Below are 27,423 nucleotides of genomic sequence, written 5' to 3'. Positions count from 1 at the left end.
AGAACATTTTATTCAAATCAACTTTTTTTATTATTAATTACAATTATTTTTACTTTAATAAGCAAATCAAAAAATAATGAAAAATTGTAAATAAAACAAACAGTATTTAAAGATAAATAATACAAAAAAAAAAATGAGAAAACAAAGAAGTTAAAACTTTTTATGCAAAAAATAAAAAAACAACTTAAACAAACTTTAAAATTAACAAAAATTAAAAGGGAGGAAAATGTATTTATAAAAAAAATTATAGAATAATAAATGAATTAGTTGTAATATAACGTTTTATGTAATTCAAATACTTGAATAAAAGATTAAAAAGTTTTTATAAAATTTTATGTATTAGGGGGAGTTTACCTTTTAAAATGGAAACGTGCCATTAACAGTGATTTATAAAAACAGAAATCAAGCTAAATAAATAGTTTCTTTTCTAATCTTCTAAAGTAACATTACGGAACAAATAAGACATGGATTCTTTGTTATGAATACGGCGTATGGCCTCGGCAATTAGAATGGAAATGTCAATGGTTTTGATTTTATGACATTGTAATTTTTGGATCTCATGTGGAATGGTATTGGTAACAACAACCTGCGAGAGAGAAAATTGGAATTTTTAATACAAAAGTGTAAAAACTAAATAAAGCAAATTTACCTCATCAATGAAAGATTCCTCAATTAAACGAGGTGCATCAGAGCTTAACAAACCATGAGTGGCCAAAACATAAATTTTACAAGCACCATTTTCTTTTAAAACTTCAGCAGCAGCCACAAACGATTGTACATCATCGATTAAATCATCCTACAAGTACAAGAAGAGTATACCAAACTGTTGGCGCTTGAGTAAAGCACAACAATTTACTTACCACCATAATGGCAATACGTCCAGAAACATCACCTACAACGTTAATGGGTGGTTTTACTTTGGGTGGATGATCGGGTACACCAACCGATACACTTACGGTACGAGTACGGCTGCTAAATATGTTAAGTTACAATATTTGATTATTGTAGTTTTCTTTTAATGGAAATGTGATTTTAATTTGCGTTTTTATGAGAATCTAGTTTAATGTTTTATGATTTTGATTAAAATTAATATATATATTTTTTTATAAATTAAATTATTATTTTTTGGAGTATGATTTTTTTTTATATTTTTTTTTCTTTTTGTTAAAAAAAATACCAACCTAGGTGTTGCTGGTAAGCACATTTCAACTGTATTTCCTATGTCATATGTACTGGATTGTTTTAGATTTGAACACAATTGTAATAAAATAGAAAATAAATTTTGTTTTTTTTTTTCTTTTCTTTCGAATTTCGTTTGTTTTTCGTTTTTTTTCTTTAATTTAATTAAAAATAATAAATTTGTAACTAATATACACACACATTGAGCTAAATATTATATACAAATACTTTGAAAATAAAAAATAAAATACACAGATGCACTTTCAATACACAAAACTAAAAACTGCATTATTTGTGATAAAAAAATAATGCTAAATATTCAGCCCTATGTTTACAAAACAAACGTTACATATTGAGATAATAATAAACAATTACCAGTTTATAAAGAAAATGCTAAATTCCTTTACATCGGTAAAATTAATGTCATGATTACAACGGTTGCTACAGTGGCGTTAAAGTAGGAAAATTTTAAGTTCGATATTGCGAAATGAATAAAAATGTCCCCTAAAAAAACTAATTTAGAGATTGATTTATTAGTTTAAAATTTTTTTCGAACATAGTTCGAATTTTCGAAAATATTTTTAAAATCCTGTAAACTGTTAAAAAAAGATTGTTTTAATAGTTTCTAATATTTTCGATCATAGTTTCGATTTTTTATATTATTAGCAAATTATGGCCTATTAGTGCTGGGTTAATCGGTTCCGCCAAGATATTTCTAAATTTAAAACTTGCAAAAAGAATTTACAACTTTGATATTCAATTTCCTTGTAAATTACTCTTGGAATTCTTGTTATCTATGATAAGGTAGAAAAATTGCAAAATGTATGTAGTTTAAACTAGCTTGAAGTTGAAAACATGAAACACCTATAGGGCGCTACGAACGAAGTCCCCAATGAACTAAATCCCCAAAACGATAATGAACTAGGTCCCCAATTTTGGAGAGTTAATTCTTTCTGAATAAAGGCCCCAATATTAGAAATGAAATAAAATCCCAAAAGAGTGAATTAAACTTCCGAATTCGAATTAAAGGTCTATCTATCTATCTATCTATCTATCTATCTATCTATCTATCTATCTATCTATCTATCTATCTATCTATCTATCTATCTATCTATCTATCTATCTATCTATCTATCTATCTATCTATCTATCTATCTATCTATCTATCTATCTATCTATCTATCTATCTATCTATCTATCTATCTATCTATCTATCTATCTATCTATCTATCTATCTATCTATCTATCTATCTATCTATCTATCTATCTATCTATCTATCTATCTATCTATCTATCTATCTATCTATCTATCTATCTATCTATCTATCTATCTATCTATCTATCTATCTATCTATCTATCTATCTATCTATCTATCTATCTATCTATCTATCTATCTATCTATCTATCTATCTATCTATCTATCTATCTATCTATCTATCTATCTATCTATCTATCTATCTATCTATCTATCTATCTATCTATCTATCTATCTATCTATCTATCTATCTATCTATCTATCTATCTATCTATCTATCTATCTATCTATCTATCTATCTATCTATCTATCTATCTATCTATCTATCTATCTATCTATCTATCTATCTATCTATCTATCTATCTATCTATCTATCTATCTATCTATCTATCTATCTATCTATCTATCTATCTATCTATCTATCTATCTATCTATCTATCTATCTATCTATCTATCTATCTATCTATCTATCTATCTATCTATCTATCTATCTATCTATCTATCTATCTATCTATCTATCTATCTATCTATCTATCTATCTATCTATCTATCTATCTATCTATCTATCTATCTATCTATCTATCTATCTATCTATCTATCTATCTATCTATCTATCTATCTATCTATCTATCTATCTATCTATCTATCTATCTATCTATCTATCTATCTATCTATCTATCTATCTATCTATCTATCTATCTATCTATCTATCTATCTATCTATCTATCTATCTATCTATCTACTATCTATCTATCTATCTATCTATCTATCTATCTATCTATCTATCTATCTATCTATCTATCTATCTATCTATCTATCTATCTATCTATCTATCTATCTATCTATCTATCTATCTATCTATCTATCTATCTATCTATCTATCTATCTATCTATCTATCTATCTATCTATCTATCTATCTATCTATCTATCTATCTATCTATCTATCTATCTATCTACCTATCTATCTATTTATCTATCTATCTACCTATCTATCTATCTATCTATCTATCTATCTATCTATCTATCTATCTATCTATCTATCTATCTATCTATCTATCTATCTATCTATCTATCTATCTATCTATCTATCTATCTATCTATCTATCTATCTATCTATCTATCTATCTATCTATCTATCTATCTATCTATCTATCTATCTATCTATCTATCTATCTATCTATCTATCTATCTATCTATCTATCTATCTATCTATCTATCTATCTATCTATCTATCTATCTATCTATCTATCTATCTATCTATCTATCTATCTATCTATCTATCTATCTATCTATCTATCTTTCTATTGAAGGTATAGTATACTAGTTCCGAAACAATTTCTTATAACCGGTTGAATAAAAATTAGAACAATTAATTACATTCAAATTTAAAAATGTCTTGTATTTGCTGAGATATATATTCAATATCATTAGTCGCAACACCAAACTAGTACAAGTATAGGCTATAATCATATAATCTGAAATTACTTATGAACTAACATAATTTTGCCTGAGTAAGTACATACATACATATGTATATATTCCAGAGGTTGCGAAGGTTTCAATATTCCCTTTTTTTTAATTTTAGTCAATTATAGCTAAGTCGTTGAATAGACTATTTTAAAATTTGAGAGGTATTTAGATTCTCAAGTGGAGATTACTATAGACCAAATTATGGATAACTAATAATACAATTTTGTGACTATTTCCCCATTTTTACAATTAAACAAACTAGGGCTGAACATGTTTACAACAAGCTCCAATTTAAATATTATATTCATAAATATTCAAAAAGAAAATAATCAAGTTTTAAATAGTCGTAAAAAATGCACAAACAAATTTACAATACTGAAAAGATGCAACAAAATATTATTAGAGTAATTTAGCATAAGAAATTTATAATAACAATAGTATGTAATTAAATAAATATTATATTTTAAACAAAACAAACAAAAAATGTGGTTTGAGCAGGTGCTGCTACAGTTGTCTCTTAAAACTGCAGTAAAATTAATCGTTTTTTTTAAGATAATAGTGTGCTCGTGTAATATGTAAATTTAGTTATTTTGCAATTGTTTTTGGTGTTTGATATTTATGATATAATAGAGTAAATAATATTCTATTTATTACAATCTCTACTACTGCACATGTTTAAGAAAGGGATTTTGTTGATTAGATTTAAGTGTAATAAATAAACGGTTGTAGTTGTTATAATTTTAACATTATACATTTCCACATGAATCAAAGATAGTTTTATTTACAAACAAATTTTATTTATTGTTTATAACGTCAAACTGTTTGTAATGTGGTTTTTACGACACGTGTTTTACAAATAACTGAATTTGAAATTTTTTATAATAGGTATTTAGTATAACAAAAAACTTCTCGTTTATTATAAAATATTTTATGTTTAACATTATCTTAGCGTAAGTAATATGTATCAATGAAAACCTGCAATCACCTTAAGTGAAATATAATTTTGTTTAGACAACAATTAAGCAATTAAATTTTAAATTATGCCATTGAAATTTACGCATATACTATTTTCCCAGTAAAATATTTTAAAATTTTGGTAATGATAATGGGTTTGTAGCCAATCGTCTAGAGCGTATATCTAACATGGAATTACTTAGTGATTTTAACCCTGGTCGAAATGACGAATGTAGTTTCTTTCAAGCGGAGATCTTAGAGATTTAAAAAGCCACGAAACTGATAAGAGAGAACATCGATCTTGTAACAATTTGTATCAAAAGGCAGGCTTCACATAAACTTAGGTAGTGATCGAACTGACAATAATAAGTTCGAGGGTCCTATAGAAGGTACAGTTAGGAGGGAGACTGTCCTACCCATTTGTCGCTATTATAGGTTGATATCTGAAAGATACCGAACCATTATCAATCAACCCTGGAAGAGTAGAATGAAGGCCCAAGACTTGATGTGAATGCAAGATGTAGTCTTGGGTCGTTAAGTGCCATAATACCAATCCGGATTACTATTAACTGCCACTGTCATAGAATGCAAAGTCTTAGGCTGAAATGGCTGGGTTGTATGTTCCACCGCGAACTGGGAGATGTTACAAGGAGCAAATCTGAAAATTCGACATCTTTTTCCATACTTTATTTTTATATATAGATATAAATTAAATTCTCATTATAATAGTGGCAAACTTTTTCAATTAGTGATTAACAATGTCAACAATTTGCCAAGATGTAAAGAATTTTGTATGTAAAGAAGTTATTTTGACTATTTTAAGTGAATTTGCAATCTTGGACGGACCTGTTTTTCGTTTCACGTATTTTCTTTAAATTGCAAACGAGTAAATGGTACGACTCTTGAAGTCTTTTGTTTGTTTACACCGGGGTGCGCTAAAATTCAAAACAGAGTGCATCTAAATTTTAACAGAACAGTTCTTTAGTTATTTGTTCTAAGATTTGGAAGGCGCTTTACACTTTTGCAGTCTAGAACACAAGTTTATTGGCAAACTGAATACTTAGCGGGATAGTTTTCCAAACTAATTAATGTAATATACGACTAATGCATATAGTTTACACAACATCAATTCAAGGGACTTTTTTCTACAGTGGCTGAAAGCAGTTAATGTATTTTCTGAGATCAATAGCATACTGAAATGAAATATACCCCACTTGGAATGACAGAGGAGGAAAATAAGAGTTTATTCAATAATATTACAGTTAAAAGATCTCAAGTCCCACGACAATTGGAAACGACCCGAATGATACTCGGGAAAAAATTGTCAACCAGCAACAGTGGTATCAAGGAAAAATTTTTCCCCCTGGAAAGAACTATCGGCCACAGTCGAACTATTACAATAACAACCGTTTACAGTACGGAAAATAATACCAAGCTTAAAGTTTCATAGATCTGTACCAATCACTGTGTGAAGAGAGATAGTGCAAATGTTCCACAAGAAACCAAAAACTATATCCATTTCGAATTAAAGAACCTGCTAAAGGCTCACTTTACTCTACATGTAGTATGTATTCATAAGTAATAATGGTGACACTCTGAAGATACTGAAGAGATACTGACATTAAGGAGCTGAAAACCATTTCTATTTCTAACACTTTATACGGAGTCGGCCTGTCGACCTCAAAAATCTCACATAAAGTTATTGAGAAATTCCAAAACTTATACTTTGTTTCGTCAGTATAGAATTTGTTGGCTAGTGTTGCCTAAATATGATGGATTTTAAAGACATTCCAAAGACAATAGATATATAGAGATTCTAGCGTAGAGATCAGTTCTGGAATTTTCAATTACATATATTTCAGAATTTTCCTTTATATTACAAAGCATTTAAAATATGTAGTTTGAAAGATATTTTAAAAATATAAGGTCGAATTTTTGAACATGCTTAAAATATATTCCAAAATATTTAAGTTCGAAATTGGAAAATGTAAGAAATTAGTGTTAAAAACTAAATTTTATTTTTATGAATACTTTTGATTAAGAGATTATTTTAACTGGTTTAAAAACTTTTCGAATATAAGTTCGAAATTTCGAAAATATTTTAATAATTCTACAATTAAATTCTCCAAATACAACTAAAACAATATTTATATAATTTCCTTGATTATGAGATAATTTTAACAGTTTTAAAGAATTTTTAAACATGCATTTAAATTGACATCAAGTGCTTTACATGTTTAGGCTTTTCTTTTAAGAAAAGTATTTCAAAATTATGTTTCAAAAGCTATCAATTACCACTTGAAGAAGAATTTTAAAATAATGACCAAACAAAATCATAAAAATTGTTGAAACATTTTGTACAAACATTTGAAAAAACAAATCACATGCAATACGAACTCATAATATTTACAAAAAAGAAATCATTCGAGAAAACTTTTATAAAAAAACCAAAAACTATTATAGTAAAAATCAAAAATAATACCCAGTTTAAAAAGTTCGAACAGAATTTTGAAAGTTGAAATGTACTTTTTGTTTAAATCAACAAAAACTCATAGAAAAAAAGGAAACGTTGAAAGTTATTTGTGACCAAGTGGGAGAGAGGAGGAAAATAAATATTTTAAATGATAAAATAACAATGAAATGATAATATGAGTGAATTAATTATTATGTAATCAAATAGATTTAGGAAAAAAGCAAATGATGACTAATTATGCTTAAATTTTGTACATGAAAAAGCATATTAAATAATGACAACGCAATTAAAAATTAAATAATAATTATTGACACACACACAAGTACAATAATAGTGTTACATAAAAATATGTCATATGGTGCAATTATACACACACGCATACATTCACATTTTATATACGAATTACAAGTTTAGAAAAAGGATCAAATATGTGTGTTTAATTTTGTGGTATATTTTATATATCAATTATAGACATGAAGAGCAAACTAAATTAAATACTTCTTTTTTATATTTTACGAGATAATATAAATAATAATGATTTGTTGTCACTACCCAAAATAATAATAAAGAAAGAATAATGGAACTATCTTCAACTTACCTATTGGAAGGTGGTGGCGAATAACGACCATCAACTTGATCACTTTCAGCTTCTTTTTGTTCACCATGAATGACAGCAATGCCTAAACGTAAACGTTCAGCATAAGAAGTAGCTTTCTGTGTAGAGCCTGGATTACGGGCTACAATAACAGAATTACGATAATCGGGTATCTAAATGGAAAATTATATTAAATTAAAAATTAAAACATAATACATTTATGATTAAAAACCTACACTTTCTTGTATATATTGTAAAAGAAAAGGTGAGGCTCTGAGATTATCCACAGGTATATCAAAGAAACCTTGTATTTCTTTTTGATGCAAATCCATGGTAATTATATGAGTCAAACCCGAGGTGCCCATCATTTTGGCCAATAATTTTGAAACAATACAACCACGTTTCCGCATTTTACATTGCTTGGAATAAGGCAAATAGGGAATAACACCCACAATCGATCGAGCTGATGAGGTTTTACAGGCATAAGCCATAATTAACAATTCCATAATATTGTTATTAGCATCTCTTTAAAAAAGAAAATTATATAAATAAATAAAATTATTATAGAAATAAAAATTACGTATTCACTTACTTGGTGCCAGTTTGTATAATATAAATATCTTTGCCTCTTACTGAATCACCAATTTCCACCATTGTCTCACGATTTGTTTTATGAAATACCGAACAGCCACCACTTTTAATACCCATACGTTCGGCTACTAAATTGGCTAAATCGGGATGCGAATTGCCATGTATTATAACAATATCTGATGCTGATGTTGTATCCATTTCGCTACGACAACGTTTCGGTGGTCGTACACTTCCCAATCTAGAGAAAATAATAATAATAAAGTTTTATAGATTTTAAGTAAATTGAAAATGTTTAGTTATAACGAAATTCAAAAAAGAAAAACAGCGTTAAATTTGAGGACTTGTTACAAATTGCAGGAAAGCTTTCAAATCTACTTAACGGCAGGGGGTTTTAAAAACGGATGATTAACATGTTAAAAATTAAAACATCTCTTAAATCTCTTTTATAAAATGTAAAATAATATATTGTTGAATTTAATAAGTTCAGCTATAAATTTTAAAGTTTTCGTTTCAGCGGATTAGGGTTAATTGACTAAAATATAAAACTTTGACTACATAAATCGCACAAATTTAAAATTTTACAGACACACTTCTCACCACTCATGGAACATAAATTAGGAATTTTGTAGCATCGGTTATACCGTGAATTTTTTCGAAAATCTTAACTACTCGTTTCTACTCGAATTTTAGTTTAATTCTTACTCGAATTTTAATTTAATTCTTCATTTAAAGAGTAGTTTGGAAGATTTAAAAGATTTTCGTCAAAATCTTTATAAAGATAACTTTTGTTAAACAGTTTCATACAATTTGTTTATTAGATAGTCAGTTTATAGTCCATAGTTTAGTCTATAAACTTGTCTATAGTCTAAACTATAGTCTAGTCTATAGTCTATGCTATAGTCTAGTCTATAGTCTAGTCAATTGTTTATTAGATAGTCAGTTTATAGTCCATAGTTTAGTCTATAAACTTGTCTATAGTCTAAACTATAGTCTAGTCTATAGTCTATGCTATAGTCTAGTCTATAGTCTAGTCTATAGTCTAGTCTATAGTCTAGTCTATAGTCTAGTCTATAGTCTAGTCTATAGTCTAGTCTATAGTCTAGTCTATAGTCTAGTCTATAGTCTAGTCTATAGTCTAGTCTATAGTCTAGTCTATAGTCTAGTCTATAGTCTAGTCTATAGTCTAGTCTATAGTCTAGTCTATAGTCTAGTCTATAGTCTAGTCTATAGTCTAGTCTATAGTCTAGTCTATAGTCTAGTCTATAGTCTAGTCTATAGTCTAGTCTATAGTCTAGTCTATAGTCTAGTCTATAGTCTAGTCTATAGTCTAGTCTATAGTCTAGTCTATAGTCTAGTCTATAGTCTAGTCTATAGTCTAGTCTATAGTCTAGTCTATAGTCTAGTCTATAGTCTAGTCTATAGTCTAGTCTATAGTCTAGTTATAGTCTAGTCTATAGTCTAGTTATAGTCTAGTCTATAGTCTAGTCTATAGTCTAGTCTATAGTCTAGTCTATAGTCTAGTCTACTGTCTAGTCTATAGTCTAGTCTATAGTCTAGTCTATAGTCTAGTCTATAGTCTAGTCTATAGTCTAGTCTATAGTCTAGTCTATAGTCTAGTCTATAGTCTAGTCTATAGTCTAGTCTATAGTCTAGTCTATAGTCTAGTCTATAGTCTAGTCTATAGTCTAGTCTATAGTCTAGTCTATAGTCTAGTCTATAGTCTAGTCTATAGTCTAGTCTATAGTCTAGTCTATAGTCTAGTCTATAGTCTAGTCTAGTCTATAGTCTAGTCTATAGTCTAGTCTATAGTCTAGTCTATAGTCTAGTCTATAGTCTAGTCTATAGTCTAGTCTATAGTCTATAGTCTAGTCTAGTCTATAGTCTAGTCTATAGTCTAGTCTATAGTCTAGTCTATAGTCTAGTCTAGTATATAGTCTAGTCTATAGTCTAGTCTATAGTCTAGTCTATAGTCTAGTCTATAGTCTAGTCTAAAGTCTAGTCTATAGTCTAGTCTATAGTCTAGTCTATAGTCTAGTCTATAGTCTAGTCTATAGTCTAGTCTATAGTCTAGTCTATAGTCTAGTCTATAGTCTAGTCTATAGTCTAGTCTATAGTCTAGTCTATAGTCTAGTCTATAGTCTAGTCTATAGTCTAGTCTATAGTCTAGTCTATAGTCTAGTCTATAGTCTAGTCTATAGTCTAGTCTATAGTCTAGTCTATAGTCTAGTCTATAGTCTAGTCTATAGTCTAGTCTATAGTCTAGTCTATAGTCTAGTCTATAGTCTAGTCTATAGTCTAGTCTATAGTCTAGTCTATAGTCTAGTCTATAGTCTAGTCTATAGTCTAGTCTATAGTCTAGTCTATAGTCTAGTCTATAGTCTAGTCTATAGTCTAGTCTATAGTCTAGTCTATAGTCTAGTCTATAGTCTAGTCTATAGTCTAGTCTATAGTCTAGTCTATAGTCTAGTCTATAGTCTAGTCTATAGTCTAGTCTATAGTCTAGTCTATAGTCTAGTCTATAGTCTAGTCTATAGTCTAGTCTATAGTCTAGTCTATAGTCTAGTCTATAGTCTAGTCTATAGTCTAGTCTATAGTCTAGTCTATAGTCTAGTCTATAGTCTAGTCTATAGTCTAGTCTATAGTCTAGTCTATAGTCTAGTCTATAGTCTAGTCTATAGTCTAGTCTATAGTCTAGTCTATAGTCTAGTCTATAGTCTAGTCTATAGTCTAGTCTATAGTCTAGTCTATAGTCTAGTCTATAGTCTAGTCTATAGTCTAGTCTATAGTCTAGTCTATAGTCTAGTCTATAGTCTAGTCTATAGTCTAGTCTATAGTCTAGTCTATAGTCTAGTCTATAGTCTAGGTCTATAGTCTAGCTCTATAGTCTAGTCTATAGTCTAGTCTATAGTAGTCTAGTCTAGTCTAAGTCTAGTCTATAGTCTAGTCTATAGTCTAGTCTCTATAGTCTAGTCTATAGTCTAGTCTATAGTCTTCGTCTATAGTCTAGTCTATAGTCTAGTCTATAGTCTAGTCTATAGTCTAGTCTATAGTCTAGTCTATAGTCTAGTCTATAGTCTAGTCTATAGTCTAGTCTATAGTCTAGTCTATAGTCTAGTCATAGTTAGTCTAGTAGTCTATAGTCTAGTCTATAGTCTAGTCTATAGTCTAGTCTATAGTCTAGTCTATAGTCTAGTCTATAGTCTAGTCTATAGTCTAGTCTATAGTCTAGTCTATAGTCTAGTCTATAGTCTAGTCTATGTCTAGTCTATAGTCTAGTCTATAGTCTAGTCTATAGTCTAGTCTATAGTCTAGTCTATAGTCTAGTCTATAGTCTAGTCTATAGTCTAGTCTATAGTCTAGTCTATAGTCTAGTCTATAGTCTAGTCTATAGTCTAGTCTATAGTCTAGTCTATAGTCTAGTCTATAGTCTAGTCTATAGTCTAGTCTATAGTCTAGTCTATAGTCTAGTCTATAGTCTAGTCTATAGTCTAGTCTATAGTCTAGTCTATAGTCTAGTCTATAGTCTAGTCTATAGTCTAGTCTATAGTCTAGTCTATAGTCTAGTCTATAGTCTAGTCTATAGTCTAGTCTATAGTATAGTCTATAGTCTAGTCTATAGTCTAGTCTATAGTCTAGTCTATAGTCTAGTCTATAGTCTAGTCTATAGTCTAGTCTATAGTCTAGTCTATAGTCTAGTCTATAGTCTAGTCTATAGTCTAGTCTATAGTCTAGTCTATAGTCTAGTCTATAGTCTAGTCTATAGTCTAGTCTATAGTCTAGTCTATAGTCTAGTCTATAGTCTAGTCTATAGTCTAGTCTATAGTCTAGTCTATAGTCTAGTCTATAGTCTAGGCTATAGTCTAGGCTATAGTCTAGTCTAAAGTCTAGTCTATAGTCTAGTCTATAATTAATCTTTTACGCATTTATAAATCCTAAAAAAAACAACAACTTTATAACAAAATATTATCCACACAACACAAAATTGATTATACACATTAAAAACTTAAGCGACTGAATCCCCAAATGTTGATGTTTGTAACCTACTAAACTATATTTATGTTAATATGGCTAAAACAAACAAAAAAAGACACACGTGTATAAATTCCAGGACAAAAAAGTTCAACCAGGATTACAACAACTTAACAAATAACAAGCAGTTACATACTATAAAAATTAACACGAAAGACACACAATAACTAACTTTTTTTTTGGGAAATATCACATGCGAATTTTGTTTTAAATTATAGCAGTTGTAATAAGAAATTAAAACTATAGACACACAAAAAAGTTTAGCCAGAAACAAAAAATTTAACTTTATTGTTCACTTTTCGCAAAAATATGAAACAATAAAACGAATGCTAAATGTATAAAAACACAAAACCTTAAATTCCAGTTAAAGAATTAAAAAAAAAAAAAAACAACCATAAAAATATTGATCAAACATAAAAGAAAGAAAATGTCAGTAGAGTAAAGTGAAATAATAGTTGTCCATAGTAAGAAAACAGAAAGAAAGTTAAACGTCAAACAAATGCAGCAGTAATCAGTGGTTTTCCTAACGACAGAAAAAGTGAAATGTCTTCAACTGAAGACAACTGAAAATATACTAAAATAAAACTCAAGAAAGTTAAACGTAAATTACTTATTTCAAACAGTTTCAAACGCAGTGTTAGATTTTCAACTAGAGATTATGTTATTAAAAAACAATCAAGAAAAAAGTAAAAACTTCTAAAAATATGCAAAGTATTTGTAAATTGTTTACGCCTCTTTAAGTATGTTATAATAAAATAAAATAATTTACTGCATATTCTCGACAAATTGTAATAAAATAAAAGCAAAACTTGGCTAAAGTACAAAAAACTAAAGTGAAATAAAATAATAAATTGAAAAATTCACACGCAAACTTTTTCAAGTGGTTTTCTTCTTCGAGTATTTTTTTTTTTCGTTCTTTAAGAATTGTAAATATCTAAAAGTATACTAAGAAAAGTATACCTCTAACAAGTGCCTTTAAGTATGCAAATTATTTGTTGCATTAGAAATATGAAAATTCAAGTATAAACATGTTGATTTTGTTCTCTTTTCAATACAGTTGCACAAAAATTCTTAATGTCAAAGGAACAAATTGATGAATGGATATGTAAATAACAGACTAACTAAATAATGGGTGATTCAGGTAAGTTGTGAATTTAAAAAAAATACAAGGTTATAATAGTTTTGGAAGGGTTAAGCACAATACACCTCCTCTCCGAGTCCGCGTCGTTCTTTCAATAGAATATACAAATAGAAAATAAATAGTTTATTAGTTTGAAAGGAGGATGTATGTTACATCTAATCCGAAGAAATACATCTAGACCTTCATCGGACCTGTTGAACGCTCTTTACCAGTGTCTCTGGAGGGTTTCGAACCCACGATCTCCGGTTGACAGACTAGAACACAAACTAATGATGGAAGAAATAGAAAGAGAGAGAGAGAGAGATAGAAATACAGGAATGAAACGATACCGTGAGTTAAAAGGTTCCCAACATAGTTCCGGAAAGCAATATTTTGAGATCTCGAAGTAATTGATGTATTAGAGGAGATCTGAATCCTCTCAATCGAAAACCGGGCTTATTCACCTCATAAAACCTGCTTGGGTTACACAAAGTAATACTCTCGATTCGTCGTGGAACCTATTTCCTAACCATTTGAGACTCTTTATTCTAGGACCATAGCAAATTAAGTGCTCAATCGTCTTTAGTTCCCTAAAGACAATCTTAGTTGCCTTTGCATCAACTTCACAAACCTCGAATAGTTCATCGGATCCTAACCAACTGCTCCTATTTGGAAACTCTGTAGGAGGTGTTTCCATAAAGTCGTAAATGTTTAATAGTAATTATTACTGAATGATTTCAAATATGAAATATTATAAATTTTTAGATGGAACCAGTTCCGGGTGTGACAAAAATCATTGATAATTAACTGGTTTCAGAACCAGTTCCGAGATGAAGATTACAAAATAATACCATTTGTCTTAACTCCAAAATAGAACGAGGACAGTTTTTCAAAAAGAACTAATAAAATTTTTACTAAAACATTCGTGATTCAGATCAATCAGTTTGCTAACTAAGAGAAAACTATATTGAAATGTCAGATAACTATATGATTATTATGAAATGTATTGAAAATTAACAGTCCATTTAGTAAATTATTTTATATAATGACTTTTAACATATAGGTTAAAGTACTTTGAGTTCTATGAACCCAATATTAACTACCCGGGAAAACATATAACCATTTAGCCTCTCAATAGCGCCAACAAAACAATTGAACACTTAACCTTATTATAGACTTAATACCAAACAATAACAACAAATATTATAGACTGACTGAATGTAGGTCTTAAAAACATAATGACACGAAACGTAAATGCACAGCAATTAAAATGCAAATCCATCCATCCATTTATCCATCTAGAACAATAGGATGCGCGATAAATGGCACGCATTAAAAAAGTAAATTCAATGAAAGTTTTATTTGTTATTTATTTTTTCCTACATACTTTTGCACGCTCACATCATGAAAGTAAAAATGTATAAAGAAAAATGGAAAAACTGACACCAATTGTAGGTGAAAATGAAGGAAGAAGTGGAGGTTGAAGAAAACACTAATATATAGTCAGTCAATAAGTTATAAAATGTCTTAGGCTAGATAATAATGAAATTGTTTAGACTAGTTTTCTTATGGCACAAAAGGTTAAAAGGAAATTATATGGTGAAAAGAAAACTTGTGTAATGTTAAGGATATGTGTCATAATGTCTGTCTGTTGGTGTGACGTTTTAAATAGGCGTAAATGTTGTTGGTAAGTGAGTGTGTTGAGTGTTTAGTTGCAGAGTTTTAAAAGAGTTTAGTACATATATGTATTTACTTTTAACTAACTAGTTGTTGTACTACATTTACAATTTTGACTGAAATTAGTTATACAAATCCTAGTACCCTTCCTAGACAGTCCCCAGTAATATTCCAGTAATCAGTTATTCGTCAGTAGTTGGTGCTTAGTGAGTAGAGAGCTGTTCTTTAAAAATGATTCGTTTTAAGAAATTAGTAACTGTCTGGAATGCTATAGAGTTTGATCCTTAAGTGAGCTAAGCCCCAGAAAAGACGCATTTCCAAAAACACCCTGATGCTTATATTAATGCCGATATCTGACAATGTTTTGACGAATGTTCTTCATATACGAATATAACAAGCGCTTACTTTTCGAGATTGTTGCATTTTGTACTTAAATTTACTCGACTAGCAATACTTGATTCGAATGCAGAGTCCTCAGATTGAAAACCACTTAAAATCGAGAAGAATTAAGAGAATAGAAACTCTTTTTGGAAGTAAATCTCAGTTTTGCGCCAACCAAAGTTACGCTCATAACACATGAGCAAGACGACAGCACTTGGACAAAAAGAAAACTGGTTGGCTACCTATAGTGTAAAGTTGGTGTTGCGGAGTTGGCAAAACTTAATCGTAGTTCGTTAAACTGCGAGTCGTTCCGGTGCGATGGACCGATTGTAGTTGGAACGAAATACACTAGCGTTATAATTTATAACTTATAAACTTCCTTTGGGAAACATCAAAAGCTATTGAAAGCCTAGAGAAGGAAACGATAGTCTTACTTATCAGGGAATATAACATGGTAACGCAACAGTTACTCTTGAGATGTCACCAGAGTAGACATAACTTTGTTTCTCCGAGGCATGGTGGGACCTTGGCGATTTCAAGTAGAACAAACATATGTACAGGATCTTATGTATTGAAACTCGAACTCGGAATGAGTATCGTATTTTGAGGTCTCCCATATCAAACGGAGAAGAAAACCTATAGCGGAAAAAAGGAGTAGTTCTGGCACAATTTAGTTCAGGATGGAATAATAATCCAGATGCCTTCTGGTACCACATAAATCGTCGCGATTATTATTATTAGAACATGCAAAGTTATGTGAGCAAACTTGAAACACATTTGTCTCTATGAATGCAACTGCGGTCAACTGTTTGCAACTGGTATGTGGAGGTCTATCATATTAAACACTGAAAAAAGCAAAACAAGTCTTGTCCTTAAACTCATCAGCCAAGAAAGTTAAGGGTTTGGAAATATTTAAACTTTAAAAACGTATCTTTTGAACAATTCTACTTCAGAACAAATTGATTTTGGCGAAATAAGTATGTTTAACGTCATTAATATATAACAGGTTGCAATACTCCAGACTTATAGAAAAATCTGAATTATATACAATTTTAAAATCATAGAGTTTTGTTAAAAAAAACACATTCCTTTAAATGCTGTTTACCACAAACTTCAAGTGTTAAATGTAGTTTATGATACAGGAAATTTCAAATAAAGACTTTTTTTAATAATACTTCACACATACCAATAAAGTATGTATTAAATTGCTTTTCAATAATAATGTATGCAAATACAAAGAAAACTGAAATACCTTCAAATAAAACTGTTGGCGGTAAAATTGAGTTAGAATTGAATTAGTAATAGAAAAGATCACAAGTATTTTCTTAAAAGAAACTAGAAGAAAATAAAGTTAAAGAAAATGTTTGGCATAGCTAAAGATCCTTTACAACATACTAGTATGTATGAAAGGATGGAGGAAGGTATAAAGATAACACATAGTACATATATACAATTTAAAAAAAATTAATGAAAAAATTAACTAATTTTTATATTTTATTTATAACTTTACAGACAGTGAAGACAGCGAGGGAGAGGGAGGTTTGGGTAATGTCTCTCGCGTTATTATACGTCCTCCAGGAGTAAGTGGCAAAGCCAAAAGAGGTCACTTGTGTTTTGATGCCGCTTTTGAAACGGGCAATCTGGGTAAAGCAGACTTGTTGGGAGAATTTGAATACGATTTATTTCTACGACCGGATACCTGTAATCCTCGTTATCGTTTTTGGTTTAATTTCACTGTGGATAATGTTAAACAGGATCAAAAAGTTATATTTAATATAGTAAACATGTGTAAATCTCGTAATCTATTCAATGCTGGCCTAACACCTTTGGTCAAGTCATCTTCGCGACCGAAATGGCAAAGATTGCCTAAGAAAAATGTTTTCTACTATAGATCACCTTTGCATCAAAATCATTATGTTTTAAGTTTTGCTTTTTCATTTGACAAGGAAGATGATGTCTATCAGTTTGCTTTAGCACCACCCTATAGTTATTCACGTATGCAAGCGTACCTGAGTGTCATAGAAAATCGTCAGCAACAAGGTGAAAAGAAATTCACTAGAACACTATTGACCAAAAGTTTGGTGAGTTTTTTTTAAATACATCATTTAAAAACCCGTATTTATAAACATTTCTTTTGCAGCAAAATCGCAATGTTGATTTAATAACCATAGATCATGTTAGTGGCAAAACCAAAACGAATCGTATTGATCGCAGTTTTATACGTGTCATTATTATTTTGTGTCGTTCTCACGCCAATGCTAGTCCTGCTTCATTTATGTGCCAAGGTTTTCTGGAATTTTTGTTAAGTAATCATAATATCGCTAAAGTATTAAGAGAAAATTTTGTTTTCAAAATTGTGCCAATGGTTAATCCGGATGGTGTATTTTTGGGTAACAATCGTTGTAATCTTATTGGCCAAGACATGAATCGTGTGTGGCATGTTGCCACCGAATTTTCTCATCCTGAAATTTATGCCATTAAGAATATGTTAAAGGAAATTGATAATTCAGATGTGAGTATTAAATGATATTTTATTTAATTTATAAAGTAAAAACACACCTCATAGTGCATTAATTAACATCTGTCTCCTTAATTATCTCTTAACATTATATTATAATGTAAATTAATTAATTTATACATTTTCCTTTTATTGTTACAGTCATATCAAATAGATTTTGTTATAGATTTGCATGCTCACACAAGTCTACATGGTTGTTTTATATATGGCAATACATACGAAGATGTCTATCGTTATGAACGACATTTAGTATTTCCTCGACTCTTTGCAGCAAATGCCCCCGATTATGCGGCCAACAATATGATGTTTAATACCGATGAAAAGAAATCAGGTTGTGCTAGACGTTTCTGTTGTGAACGTTTAAGTGATACAGTGAATGCTTACACCTTGGAAATATCAATGGGTGGTCATTATTTAAAAGATGGCAAAACAGTGGCCTTGTATAACGAAGAGGGTTGTAAGTTGTTTTACAAACATTAATCACATTTATTAAAAAATATAATGCTGTTATTGTTAGATTACAGGTGTGGTCGTAATTTAGCTAGAACTTTTTTACAATACTATCGTTTTATAAATGTTTTACCCGTGGCTTTGCCGGCTGATGTGCGTCAAAAGAAACGACGTCCTAGGACACATCAATCCCGCTCAAGATCTAAGACCCGCTATGAAGTTAAACCCCGACCTAAAACCACTAGATGTTATGCTCCAATTTCTTATACAAATCTTTCCATATGTTACGATTCTGGTGGTTCTTCGGATGAGGGAGGCTTTTCACCCACTCGTCCCTTAGCTCCTGGCAGTAGTCATTTTAGTGGTTATCGCAACTATCGTCGTGTAGCCAGCAGTACTTTGCCTTCCATACAAACACCTCATGATCAATTTTCTTTATTGCGTTTAAAATCGGGTAAATTTGATTTAACTCAAGATTCTTCGTTGCCAGAATATGGTCGTAAATCAAATTCTCCGGAGAAGCAAATTAAGTTCGAATTACCCGTGAATGTACCTCCTAAACCATATCTCTCAATAATCGATTTAAATCAATTGACCAGAGGAAGTTTAAAAGTTAAAGCAACAAGTTTTGATGGTTAAGTAAATGTGCATTTTTTTTTATCAATTTATATTAAAATTTTTAAATAATGTATCTGTAAAAACTTGTTTAATAAAAATCTTAAATTTGTTTAAAGCTTTAATTCCAAATATTCTGGATTTTTAATCAATATTCTATAAATAAATAAAAAAATTTAGAAAGTTTCTATTCATAGTAAATTTTTTTATAAAAGTCAATAATATAGACAAGACTACAGATTGGTCAATAGTCAAGAACATTGTCTGGTCTATAGTCAAGACTGGTCTATAGCAGAGTATAGACTGGTCAATAGTCTAGTCTTCAGTCAAAGCTATAGACTGATTTATAGTGAAAACCATACACTAATCTACACTCCAGACTATAGACTAACATATACATAGTCGAGACTATAGACTGATATACAGTAAAGACTGTAGAATGACCTACATTCAAGACTATACACTGGTCTATAGTCAAGAATATACACTGGTATATAGTCAAGGCTATACTCTTGTCTACTATTAGACTATATACTGATCCATAGTCAAGCCTATAAACTGTTCTAGTTAAGACTACAGAATGACATACAATCAAGACTACACACTGGTCCAATTTTTTCAAACTTGGTCAAGTTTGAAGAGGTCTAAAGGATGCTTTTTTACTTTATTTTTTATTTTTACATACTTTCCGTTTTCTTTTAAATCAGTTGCCGATACAGACGATGTTACTGTAAAGATATCTGGAAGAGGTTAATGCTCTGGTCTAAGTGTTAATCCAGGAAAAAGAGAATAGATCAGTCTCTGGACAATAAAGGATTCCCTAGTTCTCTTCTAAATGTTTATGTCATATCGCTATCGGACAAAATACCTACACTTTGTTCTTGTTAGGAAGTTATCATCGGACATGAATGTACTCACGAGATCTACAAAGGCCATGAACGCCCACATGATTGTATCATATGATTGTACTATTGAAGGGTCATAGGTAAGTCTTAGGGCATAAGCCCTTGTAACGTAATGATAAGATTTAAAACTGTAAACAAGCCAATAATGTTGTAAGGAATAGTTATCTCTTGGCAGGCACTAGACACTTCGTCAAATCGGTTACTTCCTGAATCGGATATATGAGAACTCCTACTAAGGCCTTGTTTGACCTGCTTTATAGCTATCAGTGGACCTAGACAAGCAAGTGTCAGACTGAGTACAGTACCAATGACAAAGGGAAGAAAGCCTTCCAAACCCCTTTGATTTAATTGACTACAACATTGGAACTTACCGTGGCCTATCTCTACGAAGTCTAAAAGGATGCATCCCCCTATTGTCGATTCAGTAACATTTTCATTGAAGAATTTGATATCAAAATCTCATGACGATTGTGTCATTCTTCAAGCTAAAATATTTGTTATTCAGTGGCCGAGATATGAAATATATAAATTACAATTTGTTCTGATAATATGGTAGCTATTAATTCCCAGATCGGCATGTACTACACATCAAAACAAGTGAACGAACGTCTTTAAATGAGACTTTGAGACATTCCGGAATTTATGCAAGATATGTATGGAATTTATGAAATTTATGCAAGATATGTATGTCCCATGATTTCAGTAAAAGCTAGTAATCAAAATTTGTCCCGATCATTTCGAAAATCGGCAGTAACATGTAAACTTGTAGGAAACTAAGTTGTGCTGACATTTGTAGAGATTATAGAACATTTAACATAATTATGAGCTCAAGAGCCCAATTCTGGGGGTACGGTTAGGTAAAATAAAAGTCCGATTTCAACCATATGCTTCATCTTTTGGCCAAGAGAAAAGTAAGTGCCAAATTTCATCAAATTATCTTGAAAATTGCGACCTTTAGTATGCGCCCATGGCTAACATGGACACAAAGACGGAAGGAAAAAGCTAAATCGACTCAGAAAGTGATTAGGAGCCGATTGGTCATATTAATATCGACAATGCTTCGATAATAGTCTTACGAATATTTTATTCTCTTTAATCGCGAGCAATATAAACATAAGATATTGTCATTTCATTAATTTGTATTAAGTCAATGAACTTAAATGTTAATTTATACAAACTTTGACTAAAAACAAATCGATAAAGCATATCATTAAAACATATTTATAAGATACTAATTTGCAAACACTCTTTATAATCAATACATATTTATAATGTACAGTCTAAATGAGAAATGTTCCACGAAATAAATCATAACAAGTACATAAAATTTGCAAAAGAAAAAAACTTGCTGTTATTAATGATATCACATAATAGAAAAACGTCATTGATAAATACACATTTCTTTTGGCATGAGCAAAATAACTATTAAAAACAAACAGCAACAATTTCGAAATGAAATTCATACAAACAAATTATATACAGCAGAAGAAAAAACAAAAATTTTATATACCAATGATTAAAACTTGCATGCGTAAAATTTTGAATTTTATTTGAAAATAAAAATGTCTATTGAGCTTATCACATGAGAGAAACACATACGCAGTACGTGAGTTTAAGAAAAGAAAGAAAGAAAAAAAAAACAACCTATATATTAAATAATTCAAGATTCTTAAAATTGGATTGATGCCAATAACTGATACCCAAAATATATACTAATTCAACTGCTGGAAAGTAAACGTGTCTATTGAAATAGAGATCAACACTATATGAACTACTTTTCATATAAAATATTTAGTTAAAGCAAAGATATTCTTAATTCTACCTGTTTTTTTATATCTAATTTAATTACTTGCCCTTGTTATCATTAAGATTAATTTGTAAATGTTTTACAAATTGTCATTTAATCATAAAAAATAGATAAATAATAGTTTAATTATTATCTTATCAAAATATAAGCTGTTAATGTTAGTGGTGTTGGTGGCAGTGTAGCACCTTTCGTCTCATAATAAATGTCTATACAGAGAAACATGTGTAGAACTTGTACATTTTTGTAGGGATATCATTTGTTTATTAATGTATTTTGAATCACAAATGATTGATAAAGTTTAAATAAACAAAATGGGTTAGTTACACATGTTAGACATACAAATTCTCTTTACAATTTACAAATGCATATCAAGGGAATGGTAAAAAAAAACATTCCGTGTGAATATAATCAAAATTATTATATTGTGTAAGGGAATTTTGAAAATCTCTTTGAGGTTTCTTTATAAGATGTTCTAAAAATAAAAACAAAAGTAGATCACCTCATGTGAACTATTTGAGAAGAGTTCATTTAACTTCAGGGCATGCACTATTTAGTTGATAACAAATGTTTTTGTTTGTTATTTATATTATCAGTTTTCTATATCCGACCCAGACCTTATGTTTTTTTTAGGTTTTAAATCACTGGATGTGTTGGTATCTTTTATTTTCCACAATAATATAGCTGAACTTATTTATAACAAAATTTATAATAGAAATTACCGATTCCTATACCAGTTCAATATCAGTTTCTAACCCTCTCTAGTTTTTGGTTATGGGCATTTATATTTAATATGCTTTCTAAAACATATGTGACTAAAGCTTTAAGCAATGTGCTTTAATGAGCCTTCAGACATCAAGATTATCGTGTCATCAAATTTTACCATCGTACATCGGCCCTGAAGTGAAATGTTCTATGGAGGATTTATTAAATTATCTAAATGTTGTTAGACAATCAGTGGAGGAAATGAAATCAATCAACACAGGTCACAAAAAGTCGAAACCCATATACCAATATATTCAATCACACCAGCTTTTCAAAATATCATGTCCTAAATATTGAACAAAATACTTTTTGGTTATATTTTTTCAAAATTTAGGTTAAGATATCTCGAAAAACTGATGTGAGTCATTTGCATTCCTGAAAGATAATTTTTATTAACTACGTCATAAATTCTCGAAGAATCTAGTGATATGGTGAAATGACTTTGATAATGGAACGTCCTTTAAGGACTCTACATAAGTAGTTAAACATAAGTGGACTAGATATTGATCCTCAGAAAACAGGAATGCTTAAAACTGTTAAAAATTTATTATGCAACAGAAATATTAGATAGTTTACCGTTCCCGCAGAGAGCTATAGGGTTTTAAGGAACAACAGGCATTGTCAGGAAGTTATAAGACCCTACTTAATACTAACCTTAGGAAAATATTTCAATGCATTATGCATTTTCCACTGATTTTGTTAGAAATCAGGGTTGGCAAATGGAATTTTAAAATTGTCTAGTCTATGGGCTTGTATAGATTAATCAATACACAAGTCCATCGACTAGATAGTCTATTGCCGCCCTATAGACTAGAAAATAGCGAATTCTATAAAATAGATAATAGACTACTCTATATAATATACTGGTGCATATATAGAATAGACATAGTTTAGTTTATAGATTAGACAATAGAATAGTGTACTGTCTAGTGTATAGAATAGAACGTGTTTATCAGTTCAAAGACTAATTAATAGAGTAGTCTATAAACTGTACAATAGACTACTCCAAAGACTAGATAGTATACCGGTCAAGTAAGAAAGTCCGTAGAGTAATCCAAAAACTAATTTATACGACTAGTCCAAAGACTATACCATAGAAAAGTCACTTGACTATAGACCTAAAAATGCCTTAATTAATTAAGAAACAAATTTAAATCCCATTACTGCTGCTTAGAATACTTCACCTAACATAAATTCTCTCACCGCATGATTTGAATTTAATCATGTCAGAGAAAAAAAGCAGTAGGTAATAAATACTAGAAAATTATGCGTATTAAAAAAATAAAGCTAAAAATAGACAAACATTTAAACAAATAAAAGTTAAACAATAAAGTTAAAGAATTAAAACAAATGATAATAAAGCATATTGAAACAAGACGAGCAAATCACAAAAACAATTAGAAATTCCAATAAGAAAAAAAGCAACACAAAAACGAACAAAAACAAAAAGCCGAAAAATAAAGAAAAACAATAAAAATTTTTTGACAAAAATAATTAAAATAAAAAACAAAATGTTAGAAAAAACAACAACAACAAATGAAAATAATTGTTTAAAAATTACACATTTTTTAAAAAGCAAAATCTGGAATACACGAACGGCACTGGTCGAAAAAAAAAGAAATGAAAACACAAAAACAGTATTAAGAGGATGAGACACACGAGTTGAAAATTTGAAGATAAATAGGTACAAAAAATAAAAAGAAAATACTTAAATTTAATTAGCACTTATATGTAAAATTAATTATGAACAAAAAACACACAGACCGTTCGACAAAAAGAATTGAAAAATAAAGTTAAGCAATATATTGTTAAAAAAAAACTTTTACTAAAAGTTAGAAAAGTTATAGGAAAGGTGGGGGAGAGTATCTGTCTGGGCCATTACTGTCTGGAAGGGAGTTGCACTAACGAAAAGTTATTTTTCATTTTTTTAAAAGAAAATATAGATATAATTTACTTATTACGCTGCAGCAACATTTTCTTCAATTATAACTTCACTTTCTCAAACAATTTGCTTGGTTATCCAATATGATTTTGTGAAATTTTCAAGTCTATAGATAAATTTCTTTCTTAGATTTTCACTTTAAAATTCAAATCCAATAAATATTTGACGATGCACACAACACCAACGAAAACGCACTTTATTTTGCTTCAAAAGTTTCTACCAAACTGCCAGCTGCGGTATTTTTTCAACATAAAATCTAAGAACTTTTTTCTCTCATCTTTTCGTATTTTTTTGCTTACTTTTTGTGTAATTTTTTCCGTTTGTTTTTTTATGCAAATATTTGCAAGTTGAGTACAAAATAAATAGCAAAACAACAAAGAAAGATCCACCATAAAAAGAAATGCAATAATAGCGACACACAGAGACAAGGATGAATAAAAAAAAATTTATTTTGTAGTTGTTGTATAGAGAGAAATACGAATTTTTGGAGGTAAAAAGTAAGAAAATAAAATAATAATTGAAAAAATGTCAAAAAATTGTATTTTATTTGTTGCTTTTTGTTTTTAGGAAAAGTTTGTTCTTGTTTTTATCTGCACCCCCACTGCAGTTGTGTAGAGTTGTTGTTGTTTATAAACTTTTTAGTTTTTTATTATGTCGCTTATTTCTATTTTTTTGTATATTTACTTTTTGTTATTTTATTAAAACAGCTGGTCCAACTTTTATCTTTGGCTTTTAATGTATTTTTGTCTTATAAAATTGTAAATTTCTTACAATTCAATTATGTACACTTAAAAAAACACAAAGAATTGTTTTTTTAATCCGTCAATTCACTAATTGGCACGAGTTTTTTTCTACACGGCTTCTTGACGAAAGAAGAGAACAAGGCAAATACATAAGGTGAAGTCAATTCAACAGCTGTTATTAGTTTTAAAGAACTGTCAAAATGTACCATTTAGCGTTGCCAGAAGCCAAAAAAATACTTAAAGTCTTTTAGGAATTACCCAGCGGTAAAAATACACGTTATGTACTCGCTTATCTAAGTGATATTTCGTGGCAGTCAGTGGTGATGCTTTCACTTATTCTTCCACTTAGATTTAACATAAAAGTGTCCTAGGCTGCCTCATCGATGTGCTCTCGCTTAGAATGTAAGCCACAGTTTCATTAAGACAAATTTAAATTTCACATACATAATGTGTGGAGTTCTAAGCGAAGTTAATGAGACTCCTATAAACGCTTGCAAATTAGAATGTAATGTATGTAGATTACAATCCTATTTGCATTTGTAAGTTAAAGTACCATGTCTTCCGATTTTGTTAAAGAAAAAATATATATTTTTTTACGTTTATTTCAAATTATGTAAGTTTATTTAAAAATTATCATCAAATAATAAACATGTATTATAGTTAATTCAATAAAAATATAATTAAACAATTTTAACGAAGATAAATGAAATGAATCTTAATTTTCTTTTGAAACTTTCGGCCATCTTCCTTTACAGATCCTGTAAACAAACAAGAGGAAATTGTCAATATTAAAACTAGAATGTATGAATTAAATTTACCCCAATTTTTAAATCCGTTTGTGCCATTTAGATCACCACAATTATTTTAAATTTTTATAATAAAATAACTTTTTTAAGAAAACACAACTTCACTTACAAAAGATCAACTTTGAACTGAAACAAAAATATTATTCTTTTCATGTAGTATAGATACAAAAGAAAAATAAAACGATACTTTAGTTCTGTTTTTTTTGTAAAGATATAAAAACAAAAAACAACATGAAAAAGGCAGCTAACTCTCTGCTTAAATCGTAATCTATGTTATAATTAAAGTGCATGATATGTTGGATTACACATGCATTACACTCTAAGTACTTAGATTGCTCGCTTAGAACGTCATATTGATGTCATCGAATATTATCTAAGTACTTTGTTTCATTTACCGCTGGGTAATTATATTTTCAAGGTAGTAAATTATTGATTTTTTTTTTCGTACTTTTAAATACGAAAATTATTCACTCTTCCAAAGTTATTCATATTGTTTTCATCTAATTGGAAAAACGATTTTATTTTCGGCAAATTGGTAAATAAAAATCAAATTTATATTTAGATCAGCAACATCAGTACCGCAATTCAGTAACTTTTTAACTACAAAATTTTGTCGTTAAATAGTATAATTTCGTAAGTTAACAATAATTGTCGTTATGTGGTATTCTGATTTTTATTTCACCGATTTTTTTTGTTAAACAAAATCATTAGTTAACGAAAAGTATCGGCAATGTAACGACAAATAAAAAGTTCACGTTAATAATTTTATATTTTAAAAATATTTCAATACAAAACTTTTGACATTCTCATATTTTTCCGATATTTGTCGTTAAAATATTCTAAGTTCGTTAAAAAGTTACAGAATTAAAAATTCGTTAATGCAACCGATGTTTGTCGTTACTTTACGATATCGGTAGTTAAAATTATAAAATTACAGAATTGCGGCACAGTACCCCTTATTATCTAAATTTGTTTTAATTTTGTATATAGCAAAATTTCTTTTATCAAAGTGGAGCTCAATAAATCAACTTTCAAACAATCAAATTTTTGTCAAAAAGTCGAAGTCGATTATTTTGTTCAAAAAATGTCGGTTATATAAACCAACTTTTTAACAATCGACTTGTTGTCAAAAAAATCTAATATTTTGTT

General features: G+C 29.5%; 2 protein-coding genes across 8 annotated transcripts; one reads left to right on the top strand and one right to left on the bottom strand.

Annotated features, from left to right (window-relative positions):
* On the bottom strand, positions 1 to 25,622 carry LOC119604040 (phosphoribosyl pyrophosphate synthase-associated protein 2). 7 transcript variants are annotated; one of them, XM_037956381.1, is made up of 8 exons: positions 24,738 to 25,041; positions 8,521 to 8,757; positions 8,165 to 8,453; positions 7,932 to 8,101; positions 1,182 to 1,232; positions 861 to 972; positions 650 to 796; positions 2 to 586 (listed from the first exon to the last, which is right to left on the bottom strand). In XM_037956381.1, the coding sequence occupies exons 1-8, from the start codon at positions 24,755 to 24,757 to the stop codon at positions 428 to 430; spliced, it is 1,185 nt and encodes a 394-aa protein (XP_037812309.1). In that variant the 5' UTR covers positions 24,758 to 25,041; the 3' UTR covers positions 2 to 427. The 7 variants fall into 7 exon arrangements, with proteins under 7 accessions (XP_037812315.1, XP_037812311.1, XP_037812309.1 ...); XM_037956386.1 differs by having other exon boundaries at positions 150 to 586; positions 24,921 to 25,027; XM_037956385.1 differs by lacking the exon at positions 24,738 to 25,041 and adding an exon at positions 25,410 to 25,622 and having other exon boundaries at positions 151 to 586.
* Positions 17,087 to 19,337, top strand: LOC119604045 (cytosolic carboxypeptidase 6). Its single transcript, XM_037956396.1, is given in 5 exon segments — positions 17,087 to 17,123; positions 17,239 to 17,807; positions 17,867 to 18,244; positions 18,332 to 18,701; positions 18,762 to 19,337. Coding segments are annotated over 5 exon segments (1,926 nt in total). The 3' UTR covers positions 19,334 to 19,337.
* Positions 25,623 to 27,423: the final 1,801 nt, after the last annotated feature.

Source organism: Lucilia sericata, unplaced genomic scaffold, assembly GCF_015586225.1.
Source record: "Lucilia sericata isolate MDLA Ls3-8-SP2 unplaced genomic scaffold, ASM1558622v1 Contig000355F_arrow, whole genome shotgun sequence".
Classification (NCBI taxonomy): domain Eukaryota; kingdom Metazoa; phylum Arthropoda; class Insecta; order Diptera; family Calliphoridae; genus Lucilia; species Lucilia sericata.
The sequence above is the reverse complement of the archived record's forward strand: the minus strand, read 5'-3'. Positions and strand labels throughout refer to the sequence as shown.